Genomic DNA, 12,572 nt, shown 5'->3' with positions numbered 1-12,572 from the left:
CTTTGCCTTTGGGCATCGCATTTCCGCGGGATAAAAATGAGACTATAGACTGTAGTTTACCGTTTACTACTGCCGACATGATTATGGACAATTTTTCAATGGAGAATGGAAACATGGATACATCAGGCCACGATAAAGCCGTTGCAGATACCAAGCTTGAAATAAAATTGAAAGAAGCAAGCATTGAGCAAAACAAACAGGCCAAGAAACAAATGGACGCTATACTTGCGGTCTCGGACCCGGATAACCATACTCCCATCTTCGCCAAGAACATTCGAGAGTTAAAGAAAAAGCTGGTGCACCTGAAGCGTAAGTTGACCTTTTATTCAACTCAATGTGCTAGGAACCCCCCCCCCCAAATAGCCTCGCTAAAAATTCGAATGTTAACTTAAACGCTAAGCGTAAGCAAACTCATATCTCAGATAATTCAACACTGAGGATGGTTTTGTAAAGCCCATAAAATATGCGAAACAGATTAAAAAAAAAAAAAAAAAGCTAACAGGCACTCAGATATCTCTACTCAAAATAAATTTGGTCCATTGGACTCTGCCAGCAGTATGCTACATGCTACCCAGACAATAGATAATAACACAAATTAATCATCCACTTCTGCCAAAAATTCAGATCGACCTTTTACTGATTCATCTCAATCTAAATCTGTATCACCCGCCGATTATAAATTCAACTTCTATTTAAAATTTCTAGCTGAGCAAACTAAAGCTAAATTCTTTGGCAAAATCAGTGGAGAATTCCTTAAAGTTTTACCCGATACTTCAGACGATCACAGAACACTTACACAATATCTAAAAGACAAACATATCGAACACTACATTATTAACTACTGTGAGCGGTCTGTCAGAGCGCGCGACATTTTCCATTAAATGCTTCCACCTCTTAGAATAATTAATGGGTATTACCATTCTTAGTACCTTCCTAAAACAGTTGTCCAAGGTCACATACCAAGTTGCGTTTGTCTAGCTCTATTTCTTCTTTTATTTTTTTTTTAAATTTCCCCCACTCAGCGGTCTGTGGGACCGATCACAGCAGATGCGATACAAATTTCGGCCGATAAAGTTCACTTTTTGTTGTTGTTACATATTTCACTTTTTTATAAATATTCTTGAAATTGCTTCAAATGCGTGCAGGAAACGTTCTATATATATCTTACCCAAAACCAATTTCAATAAATAGTTCGAAATTGGTCTAATTTAGAGTTCTCTGATGAAAGTTCCCATGATGAAATTATTGAGAGCGACCACGACACAAATTCAGAAATATATGCCGATGAAAATGAAAATCCATGTTCTTCTTCTGCAAGAGAATTTTTTATTGGAAAAAATTAATTCAAATAGTCTATTCAAGTGCCCAACAAGGGTATTCGAACTCGTAGTCACAATATTATTCTTCGTTCAATCTATACAACTGCTCGTAGAACCCGACGTTGGCCTATGGCAATATTCTTCAGAAACTTGGATTATATGTGCAATAAATGCATTCCTATTATTTCAGTCTTATCCCATTGGCTCCGAAAATAAAACGAAAAGATTTCGTTAGCAATTCATTTGGTGCAGTCTCATGTAAAACGGAGAATAACTTCATCATTTTTGCCTAAAGAATTCAAACTTAATAAGAAGAGTTTTCGGAATAAATGATGATGAAGGAAACATTGCGATCGAAGACGATAAATTAGATAAAAAAAATAATGTGCTATATTTGTCCGCCAAGCAAACAAACAAACAAAAAAAAAAAAAAAAAAAAAAAAAGGAAAACAGCTTACAAATATATAGAATGCAAAGAACCAGTGTGTCTACAATGCAGTAGAAAAGTATGTATAAAATGCAGCTCGAATTACAATTTTTAAAATAAAAATTAATTTTCTATATTCTTATTAAAGCATTATTATCGCAAATTTTAATGTAAAATAAAAATTTTGAATTTTAAAATTTACTTCTTCCATCCAGATACGTAAGCGAAGGAATTATTCTCATAGTATATATTTTATTCTAATGAACTGATTTAAGCATAAAAATTGCTTTATATCTTCATGAAAAAGTTAAATATATGAAATTAAATAACATTTATTCAAATAAGAAAAGTAAAACAATATCTTATTTAGTTTTTAGCAGAAGCGGCCTGAGAGACCGCTCACAGTAGTTATGCGACAATTTAAGTCACAGTAGTTAAAGGTTAAAGGTTAACCCCAAACACCAACGACCTATAAAAGCAGTCATCAGAGGACTCCCCATTGATATGGAACTATTTGAAGTTAAGGATATCCTCACACAAGAAGGCTTCACCGTCCATAAAATTGTACAAATGACACGACAAAAGTTCTAAGGAAAATGATAACAAAGCACTTATCTGAGGTTTTGACGACTTGGTCTCGGGCTGGCCTTTCATTCTGGGAAAATTCAAGGGATTATAAGTCCACCATAATTCCTGGAAAATTTCATTCCGTAAGGGGAACACAGGCGTCTAAGGAGTCTCACTCTTTTCGGTGTCACTGGCCGCAATTCCGGATAACACCGACTCCATGATTTTTCAGCAACACAATCCGCTCGCTCAGCATCGCAGAAAACAAGCCCTAGAAACAGCACCCGAGCAGAATCTTCAAGCTCGCAGTCAGGATGTCGAGTATCAAATCTCACGTTGGCCGGGGTGGAATGTGGCCAATAATTTTGGAAATTAATACTCGCTGGAGAGAAAAAAAACTTCATACTCGCTAGATCATTTTTTTTTTCGACAGCAAGGCGACGGCCGGATAGTGTCCGCTGTGATCCGCCAGACTCACCACTTATTCATCCACAGAAACTTAACAAATCCTTCAGCCTTGGAAGTCCGGCAAAAAATGATTAAAACTCGAATTTTCTTCGTCTCCTTCACAAACGCGGGCTCCCACTATGGCTTCAATTATCGCCCCCTTAATTTGGGCAAAATTTGCGTTTCAACCCCTGAATGTGGAAATAAGGGCGAATGCGCGTGCGCGCCCCTTCTTCACTTAGCCAACAACCTGACCTTCCGATCGCCAAAACCTGAATGGCTTACATCGAAGGTTAAGTGGCAATCTCTGACCCTTCTGTCACGAACTTCCTGTCCTAAGGTCAACTGCACAATGAAATTTCTTCTAGAACATTCTAAAGGACACAGCGCGCGAAATCATGACTTAGCAAAATTGCCTCCTTTCCCCTGCTTCTTTTCACAATGAATCAAAGCTTGGACAAAAATTGCAAATAAAGGAAAATAAATAATATTCTTTTAAACTAAATAATATTCCCAGAAGCATCTGTTTTTCCCCAAAATTAAAGCATTAAAATAAATAATTCGGAATCAAATAAAATTAAGATTTCCATAAATCAGAAAATCATTCACCTAGTTTTTATAACGCGATCAGACAATTCTCTACACAACATAATATATCAAGTTAATAATTTTTATTAGCTTTTGCAACATTACTTTAATTGGTAAAATATCTTTCTACGCCATATATTCTGTCCCTCATACAAAATCCTTTATAATTTTTGTATAGTTTATATTATTAATAAAATATATTATACTTACTATATCAATTATAAGGAATATAACTGATTATCAAAGAATCACGAGATAAAACAGTTGTAAATGTTAATATGTTATGAACAAATTTAATAACTGATATGTTGCGCATTTAACACAGTTAAGGCTTTTAAGTACACTATCCTTTATTTAGCACAGTTTTAGTAAGAATCATAAGTTAGAATAACTATGAAATCATTATTTAACACGTTAGAAAGTTTGCTTAAGTCAAACAGAACACAAATCAAAATTCATAATCTTCACAAACATTTAAACTGAAGTATTGTAAACAGGGCTTAAAAGAGACTCATTTATAAGTATTAAATGCTTTCATGCTTACCTATTACACAGTACCGTTAGTAGTGTTATGTATTAATTGCTATTATTTTCAAGCTTAAGTTTTGCTTACTTAATTCAGTTTTGATTTTCATAATTGCATTTTGATTGCTGTTATGCTTTGTGATGATAAATTGTGTTTAATTAAGGTTACAGAAATTATTCTGTTGTTACACTTTTATATTGTTTATCAGTTTAACTTTCACAATGCCTATAATTCATAAAAAAGAATACCAGAGCACCTACCAGAATGGCGGTGACTAACAATTCTGCTGGAAATCAGACTACACAGCCTACTACTGGTAGAATCTCTGTTTTGGGGGCGGATCCCCATGTGTCTATTCCCACTTTTAGTGGGGCTGAAGGTTCTACATAGCTTAGAGATTTTATTGACAGACTTAATTTAGTTGCAGCACATGTTCGCTGGACTGATTCCGATACGTTGACTGATTCTGATAAGTTTGTAATTAATTTTAATTAACTTTGCACTGGATCATAATATTTGAACGGGTTCTGCCCGACATTATGTCACACAACGCAAACAATGTAATTTAGAATTGTTTTTATTGTTTATGTTTCACTGCGATAATTACACGTATTGTTATTTAATGTGATTGACACAGTAATGGTTTGAAAATGTCTTTTGCTGTTGCCCATACCCCCACATTTATTTACTACAATATAAGTATTAATCTGCATTGTCCAATTTTACAGTCATGATAATTGGTCGTAACATTTGTAATATATTCTCCTAATTGCGCAATAGTTTCATTATATAACAGTAGCATATTCCAAAACAAGAAAATAACATGGCTGAAATCACTTTTCAAACTGTTGCCACAAGTATTATCGCCCTGCGTTATATTTAAAGAAATTAAATAATGAAGAATCTGCCTAAATGTATGTATGTTTCTCGAATAATGCCTAAATGTATGTATGTTTCTCGAATAATGCCTAAATGTATGTATGTGATAAAACAAAGGTATCTAGGGCCATTAACTTTTAAATAACGTAATCGTTCATTTAATATGGCCATCTGGAAGCCCTACTTTGGAATTTGGAATTTGTTTTGTTATCAGTTTCATACTTTGTAACACCTTAACGAATTTTGGATTAACAAACCCAACGATTTCAAAGCGAGCAATGACAACACTGTACGGAAAAAAAAAAAAAAAAAAAAAAAAAAAAAAAAAAAAAACTCCAGCTCGCGAAACTGTGTATCGGCAATTCTAAGAATAAGCTCACTTTAAAATTATTTTGCAATATTACTGCCGAACTGAATTTTATGGTTTCAGTGCGAAGAACATGATATTTAATAAATAAAGGTAGCGCAGAAAACGTTAAAAAAGCCCTTTTGGGAGTAATGTAAAATCTGAAAGCTTTCAGCCTTTTATTTATTTATTTTATCATTATCTTTTTTTTATATATAAGCTACCGAGTTTTATTATGCAAAAGTCACCCTAGTTTATTCTAACAGTAATACTCCAACGACTATATGAAATCATCTTTAAATCAGAATTATCGCTGAATCGAGGAATTATTCTAATTCAAATTTAAACATAATATACTATGTATTATAAAATACTAAAGACTTTTTTCTATAATAATCAGTCATCTATTTTATAGCTTAGGCATACATGTAGGAAATATAAAGATGTTTGGAAAGATAATATTCCATCGATTTGATATGTTGCGGTACTGTACCATTGAAAGCAAATTTTAAATCAATTATATTAAATCAAATATCACTATACCGGGATTAGATTTTACTATAAAAGCCAAAACATGGTATCTTGTAAAAGAAACTTAAATTCCAAACATACCTTCACATTCACATAGTTGCCGCTTAACGCATTCATAAATTTCTTTTTCTTCATCAGTCTGTAACATTACGTTGGAGAAAATTTCTGTAAAATATAACAGTGCAATAAAAAATAGAAAATTTCCAAGCCGAGCCATGATAGCAATTGGTTCATTTTTCCTCTGCAACTATTTCTAATGTCTCCTTTTTTGTTTAACCTAACCGATTGTCCAAATAGAATAAAATCAGTGAAAGATATATTATTCATTTTTATTTTACTTCTGTACATAAATGATGTTTTGTTCCTCTTGTTATAGGAAGTTTTTTGTTTGAAAAGTTGTGAATAAATTTAAGCTCTTATAATCCATTCATAATAGCTTTCAACAATACACCCGCAAGATTTCCTGAAAACGTCCGTTATTTCGTTTTAAAAACGACATAATGAAAGAGGAAAATTGGAGGATAAATGCTTTTACCTTATTTGTACGCCACATTTTACTATAACGTCGCTAAGATTCTTCACTATTATTAGATTTATTAGAATTTATTCATTATTCTTCTCTTTATTTATTATTATTTATTAGTTTTATTACGGAATGCAGTCATGAAATTTAATTTATAAACATATTTCATTGCATTATATTCGTACAGAAGTAGGATTTTTTATTCTTTTTTTAGTAAGATTTTTAATGCGAAAATAGTTATTGTAACAGAACACTGTTACTGTGCGAAAAAATACCTTTCATTTTAAAACACATTTGTTTGAAAATAACGAATTCTTTTAAATTAAAAAAATGATTGTTTATGGAATCCAGGTTCCTTATACTGTATTGATTATATTACTCCTCTTGACTTGAAACTATGCAAAGAATTAAATCCATTTCACCCAACAATCTTTCAGTGAAATAATAAAATTTCTTGATTCCAGTTAGAGAGGTGATTACACCAATAGAGGACGTAATGAAAATGCAATAGATATATTCTCTCACGCTTGAAGGTGCACTGGGGAGAACCACGAGAGCCAGTCGGCTAAGTGTCAGAGTTTCCATATAAGGTTCTCTTTCAGTGACGGGTAGTTATGTTCTTGGAAGCTGAATGCAGTTCATTTTTCTCAAAGAAAAAATTATATTTCCTTAAAAAGTCCAATCCCTGTATGTAAACATCAGTAATATCTACCACATATGCCGTGTGATGGTAGGTGCCACACCCAAATGTGATGTTTACGTTTAACGTCCCATGAATTTCGATTTTATCACCAGACGCAGTGTGGAGGGTAACTAGAGATGGCGTCAAAATCAGTTCATCTTTAAACTGTCGGGCTGAAATTTTTGCGAAATGATGGTAACACTAGTTCACGTTGTAGAGACATTAGGATATTTTTGAAGCAGGCAAGATAAAAAATTAGCAAACGCCTTCGCTAGGAATTGAAACACGGACCTCCGGAATACCGGCCCACCGTGCAAAACCACTACACCACGAAAGCACGCTAGCACGCTCGAGAAATACCTTATAACGTATCGATTGCAAGGAACTCCATCGACATGCCCACTGATGAATAGTTCACTACTGCTGATACTTAGTGCAGAAAAAAATCTGAAGCGATTTAATATAGGGCTTCTAATTATCTTTCAAACCCCGCTCTGGGAGATGGTCATTAATTTGTTTCCTGCGTCCATTCTGGGTAATGGTCTTATTTTCTGTACCCTGGGGTGTTCTGCAATTCACCCGTCTGTGGCTTTCAGCACCGTAGTTCCAGCACTTTAGGGTTGGTGTTTTGTCACTCCTATTCCCTCTCAAAGCATTGACTTGCTTGTTTAAATTGTCGAATCGTACTCTCTTGGGCTACATAAAATGTACAGCATACTGCTAAGGAACTTAGCGAGTTCACGCACAGGCGTAAAGGATAACAACACAGAAAGAAGGTAAAAATAACTCTTCGTTATTATCAACTATGAACAGAAAGGCACGTACTTCGTGCTTTATAACACCGACAACTTGCATTGGAACTTAACAATTGTTACAAAATAAATTAAAGGCTGAAGAATAGTGCTAGATTAGCTGTTAAGGTTAAGTCTAATAAGGTTGACTCGACAACCTACCCGGCGTCATAATTATTTAAAAGGCCAAAAGCCGTATCAGCAACTATAACAAGCAAGGACAGATTCGCAACGTGCGCTGGCTAGCGAAAACACGCTCTGAATTAACTCCAAGATTCACCCGTTTAAATACTCACTTCACGTAACTTTAAATTTGTATCTTTGCGAGAAAATGCAAGGGGAAGTTGAGGAGTTAAGAAAAGATAACAAAAATTTGAATAATTGGTTAATTGAACTAAGCGAAACCCTACATCTTCCCTTACCAGAATTTAACTATGGCATAACAAGGCCTGGATAAGATATTTAAACTCTGAAACTTTTAAGATATTTCTTCCGCCTTCTTAGCATGTTTTCGTGGTGAAGTGGTCAGCACACTTGGTGCTGTGATAAAGTGGCATAAAGATTTTTTGTCTTGGATAAGTGATTTCAGGGTGCAACAGTTTTCATATCAGTGGTGCAATCCTGTGCCTTTGCTAATGATTCCGGTTGCAGTCTCGAGGATCACTCCAGTTGACAAAGAGGTAAAAGAAGTCTTTTCATATGGGTCAAGAGGTGGACACTTTGTTATGTATGAGTGAAATCATTCCCCCTCGGGAGTTCAGCGCAAGTAAATCAGGAAGATATATAAGGTGGTTTCCTGAGAAGAGAGGATAACTTTTCTGTTTAGAGCTATGGGCATGATGGCCTGCTAAGAACGATAATTCCTCGTGTATAACGCATAATGCGCTATAGCATTTTTCCTGTTAACAAAATTCTGAAATTACGGGACTAAATATCTCGAAGTCCTACACTGTCAAGATACGCAACTGTTAAGGTTATCATCTTATTAAAATTCATGTTATTGTTGAAACTTGTGTTTCAAGTTCATTTCAACCCTGTGTAAAATCCCAGGGTTTGTGTAGCGGTTTCGGCCACTACACCACAGCAGTAATATTAAAATTAGAGGCAGCATTTAGGGATTGTTCCTGAGAGTAAATTTAAGAACGGACATTTCGCCTGTGAATTTCAGTTAACATCGTGCATTGATTTCTGTGCATCTCGTCGTGTGAGTGTTCCGGATTGTCGAATGGAAGTTCCAGAAAAGCCAGTATTGTAAAGGACTTTATGTGAGCAGTCAAGACTATCTTCTCAGCACAAGAACGATCTAATTTTGCTTGCAAGGACAGTTCGCGTGGTGAACCCTATTCAGAAAGTGACAGATGTCAGAAGGGAACGCCGGAGTGTGATCTAGTGCCGCAAACTAGTGAAATTTCCCGGAAGATTCGGTGTTATTGCCAGGAGAGTCATCGAAGGTGTCTTCAAATAGGTGAGTACCATTTTTGTGATTTTGGAGAAGATATGCCAGTTATTCGAGACTAGGTTGATTTTGGATATAGCTCTATTATTCTTGATCAAAAGTTTACTTCTGTTTATTGAAAGTTAGTCATGTGGTTAAACTACTGTTAATTGAAAGTTAACTGTTTGTTCTATTGTTCTAGTAACTGTTTACATTGTTTGAGATATTGTAACGATATGCTTTAGAAAAATTTAGTTTTGAAATCAGTGCGGTGTTAGAGCACAATATTTGTATAGTCGAGATAGTGCAGGAAAAATTTGCATCTTATTTAGCATTTGTGATTTATGTTTTGTATGTATACATAGGTGAATTAGTTAGATATCATTAAGTGCTGTAAAGCAATTAGTGTTCATAATTATTAGGGTATTCCTCAGTTTTGGAGAAATAGACCTGTTGTTCTTTTTGCATATTGGGGAAGGTTATTTTGCTTTAGTTTTCCATAATAGGTGAGTTGATGAGGAAATTTACTAAAGCTCTGCTATTGGAGTTAGTGGAGGAGTTTGAGACAAATGTGTCTCAGGCCAATAAAGTAAGAGAAATTAGGCAGGCTATTCTTAATGCCGAGGACTATGAAGAGGAAGCGGCGAAAGAACACACGGCAAGAATTTGAGCTGCGGCTGAGCAGAAACAAGCTGACGAAATAGCCGAAAAAGAGAGAGTAGAACGAGAATGTGAACAAGAGGGAGCAGAACGGGAACATGAACAAGAGAGAGCAGAACGAGAACGGGAACGGGAGCGAGTCTTTGAATTGGAGAAGTTGAAACTGATGAACGTAGTTGAGCCTTATAGTTTAGCTTTCACAGTTTCGACAGTTGAACAACCTAAAGAAAAAAGGAGTAATTTAAAAGATCTAGTACCGCGTTTTGAACCAAGTAATATAGATATTTCATTGTTATTCTAATTGAGAAAGAAGCTCAAAAAGAGAACGTAATGAAATTAATTGGGTATCGCAATTAATTACTTTATTACCTCATGATGTAGCGCAGTTAATAGCAAAAGAACCAGTGGATAAAGGGGATGATTATCAGCATGTTAAGAAATTACTCATGCATAGATTCAAGCTCAGTTCTTTGGCTCTAAAATCAAAATTCGAAGAACATTCTAGAAAAACCGGAATGGGTGGATTTAGTGTATCAATTGAGAGTGTATTTAGAGAATTGGTTGAATTCGGTGGAAATTCAAGATTTTGAAAGACTTAAGGAACTTATGCTCACCGAGCGAATTAAGCGACGAGTCCCTCAAAAGATAAGAGAGAGCTACTTAGACAATTGGGAAGAATTTAAAACAGCTTCTATTTTAGCAGAGAAATGTGATAGGTATGAGGCTTTGCGAAGAGATCCGAGAGGGTAGAACAGAGAGCGGGGTTCAAGAAACCATTTGAGAAAGTTAGAGAGCGGTATGCAAATTCCAAAAATAGTTATAATCAGAAAAGTAGTGGTCATCAAAAAATTAAATCGGAGCATAGAAAAAGGGAGGATTCTAAAAAAGAGCTGGTTTTCAATGAAGCGAGGTTCTAGAAACAGAGAAAACTAAAGTGCTACCAATGTGGAAAGGACGGGCATATCCGACCTAGCTGCCCATCGCTGGAAAAGTGTAAGGCCAATCTGGTGAATAATTTAGGAACGGAGAGTTTAGGAAAGTGTTTCAAGAAAGCAGTAATTAATGGGGTAGAGAGAAAATATCTAAGATATACGGTACCTGGAATAGATCTGTGTAATAGTACTTGGATTAATACTAGTGACTTATTAGGGGAAACTGTTTGGGTGAAACAGACTTTGGACACAGAATGTAAATGTTTACCTTTAGCGAAAGTTACCATTGAAGGTGACTTTGGTGTGGTCACAACCTAGGAAGAGGTTACTCCGGTAGAGTTAGATAAAGAGTACTATTTGTTAGGAAATAAAACTGCACAGTAGATAGAGGAAATTAGGGAACTATCGGCTCTTTTAAATGCTGTGGAAACTCGTAGTCAGGCGCATGCGCGCAGGAGTTTAGAGAGAGCGAGCGCAGAAGACTTAGATTCCAGATCGGAAAAGGAGAATGAGATAGAAAGTGAAAGTGTAAATAATGAGCTTTCGGAAGAAGGGAAGTTAACAAGTAATACGGAGGAATCTATTGAAATTCCAGTCATCAGTTCAGAAGAAAGGTCTATCCTTGCGGATGTTTCGCCAACAGAATTCTCGGAAGCAGAAAAAACTAGCGCTAGTTTAGCGGCCCTCTGTGAAGAAAGGGGAAAGTGAAAGTGAAAAGGAGTTTATAATTGTAAAGGAAAGACTACTCAGAGTGGCAGGTTCTGAAAAAGGGGAAGACAAGCTTCAGCTGTGTGTGCCTCTGGTTTTTATGAAAGGGATCTTGAAGTTATACCACGAGGAAATCTCTGGTCATTTAGGGGTAACAAAAACCAAGAATAGAGTTTTGATACACTATTTCTGGCCAAATTGTTCCCAGGAAAGTGAAGAATTTGTGAGAACGTGTGATATTTGTCAGCGTGTACGTCACAATAGGGATAAAAAGAAAGCCCCAATGAAGATTGTGCCAGAAGTGTATAGCAGATTAAATATTGACGCAGTAGGACATCTGATCCCTAGCTCACGTGAAAATAAATACTTAATTACGTCAATATGTGTTGCTTCCAAATATCCAGATGCATTTCCTGTTCAGAATTTAAGCTCTAAAAGTGTTATTCATGCCTTGATACAGATCTTTTCTAGATCAGGTTAATCTAAGAAAATTCAGTGTGATTTGGATAGATCGTTTACCAGTGAATTTACATCTGATTTTTTTTAGTAAGTTCGGAATTAAGGTGTATCATTCTTCGGTGTATCATGCTCAGAGCAATTCTATCGAAAGTTTGCATCCCACTTTGAAAACAGTATCGAAAGCTTTGTGCTTGGAAAACGGGAAAAATTGGAAAGTAACTAGTGTGAGTTCTGAAACCAACCATACCGTAGAGATTCCGGGTAAACATAACAGTGATACCATTTGTCAGGGGAATTTGATTGAACCTTATCATCAGTTCCCTGAGTTTGTAAATCTCATGATGGAGGATATCGAGGGAGAAGTTGATATTCCTTATCTTTTGGCTGATTCAACGCAGATTGATTCTAGGAAAATGATAGTTGTCATAAAAGGATTTTGTAGCATTTTGGAATTATACTTTTCTAGATTCAGAATTGTTTGCATTCTGTGTTCATGTATCAAAGTGGTTAAAATTAAGTGTTTTATCTTAAGTATTAGCATTTTGTAAAATTTGAGGAATATACTTTGTATGAGACAGACATTAGGAGTAGTTTAAATTATTTTTGTTGTATTCTTGTTTTTATTTTTATCTGTCTCAAGGTGATGTTATATAGAAATGAGTGCAGGGTAATGTAACTGGCTTCTCTATTATCACTTGAATGGTTACCACTTGTGTTTTGAAAGCAGTGAAAAGTATTTAGAATTTTCACTT

At 35.3% G+C, this 12,572-nt stretch overlaps 1 protein-coding gene across 1 annotated transcript in view; it reads right to left on the bottom strand.

The window, feature by feature from the left end:
• LOC118189925 (uncharacterized) overlaps positions 1 to 5,893 on the bottom strand; it is a 71,752-nt gene extending 65,859 nt beyond the window's left edge. The window contains exon 1 of the mRNA XM_085811364.1: positions 5,712 to 5,893. Coding sequence (XP_085667490.1) covers positions 5,712 to 5,847 — 136 coding nt within the window. The 5' untranslated portion in view covers positions 5,848 to 5,893. The remainder of the gene's footprint in view (positions 1 to 5,711) is intronic.
• Positions 5,894 to 12,572: the final 6,679 nt, after the last annotated feature.

The sequence above is a fragment of the Stegodyphus dumicola genome, chromosome 2, assembly GCF_044657685.1.
Source record: "Stegodyphus dumicola isolate Sdum_Otavi_A_Nest chromosome 2, ASM4465768v1".
Classification (NCBI taxonomy): Eukaryota; Metazoa; Arthropoda; class Arachnida; order Araneae; family Eresidae; genus Stegodyphus; species Stegodyphus dumicola.
Note: the sequence above shows the minus strand (reverse complement) of the source record. Positions and strands in the feature narration are given on the sequence as shown.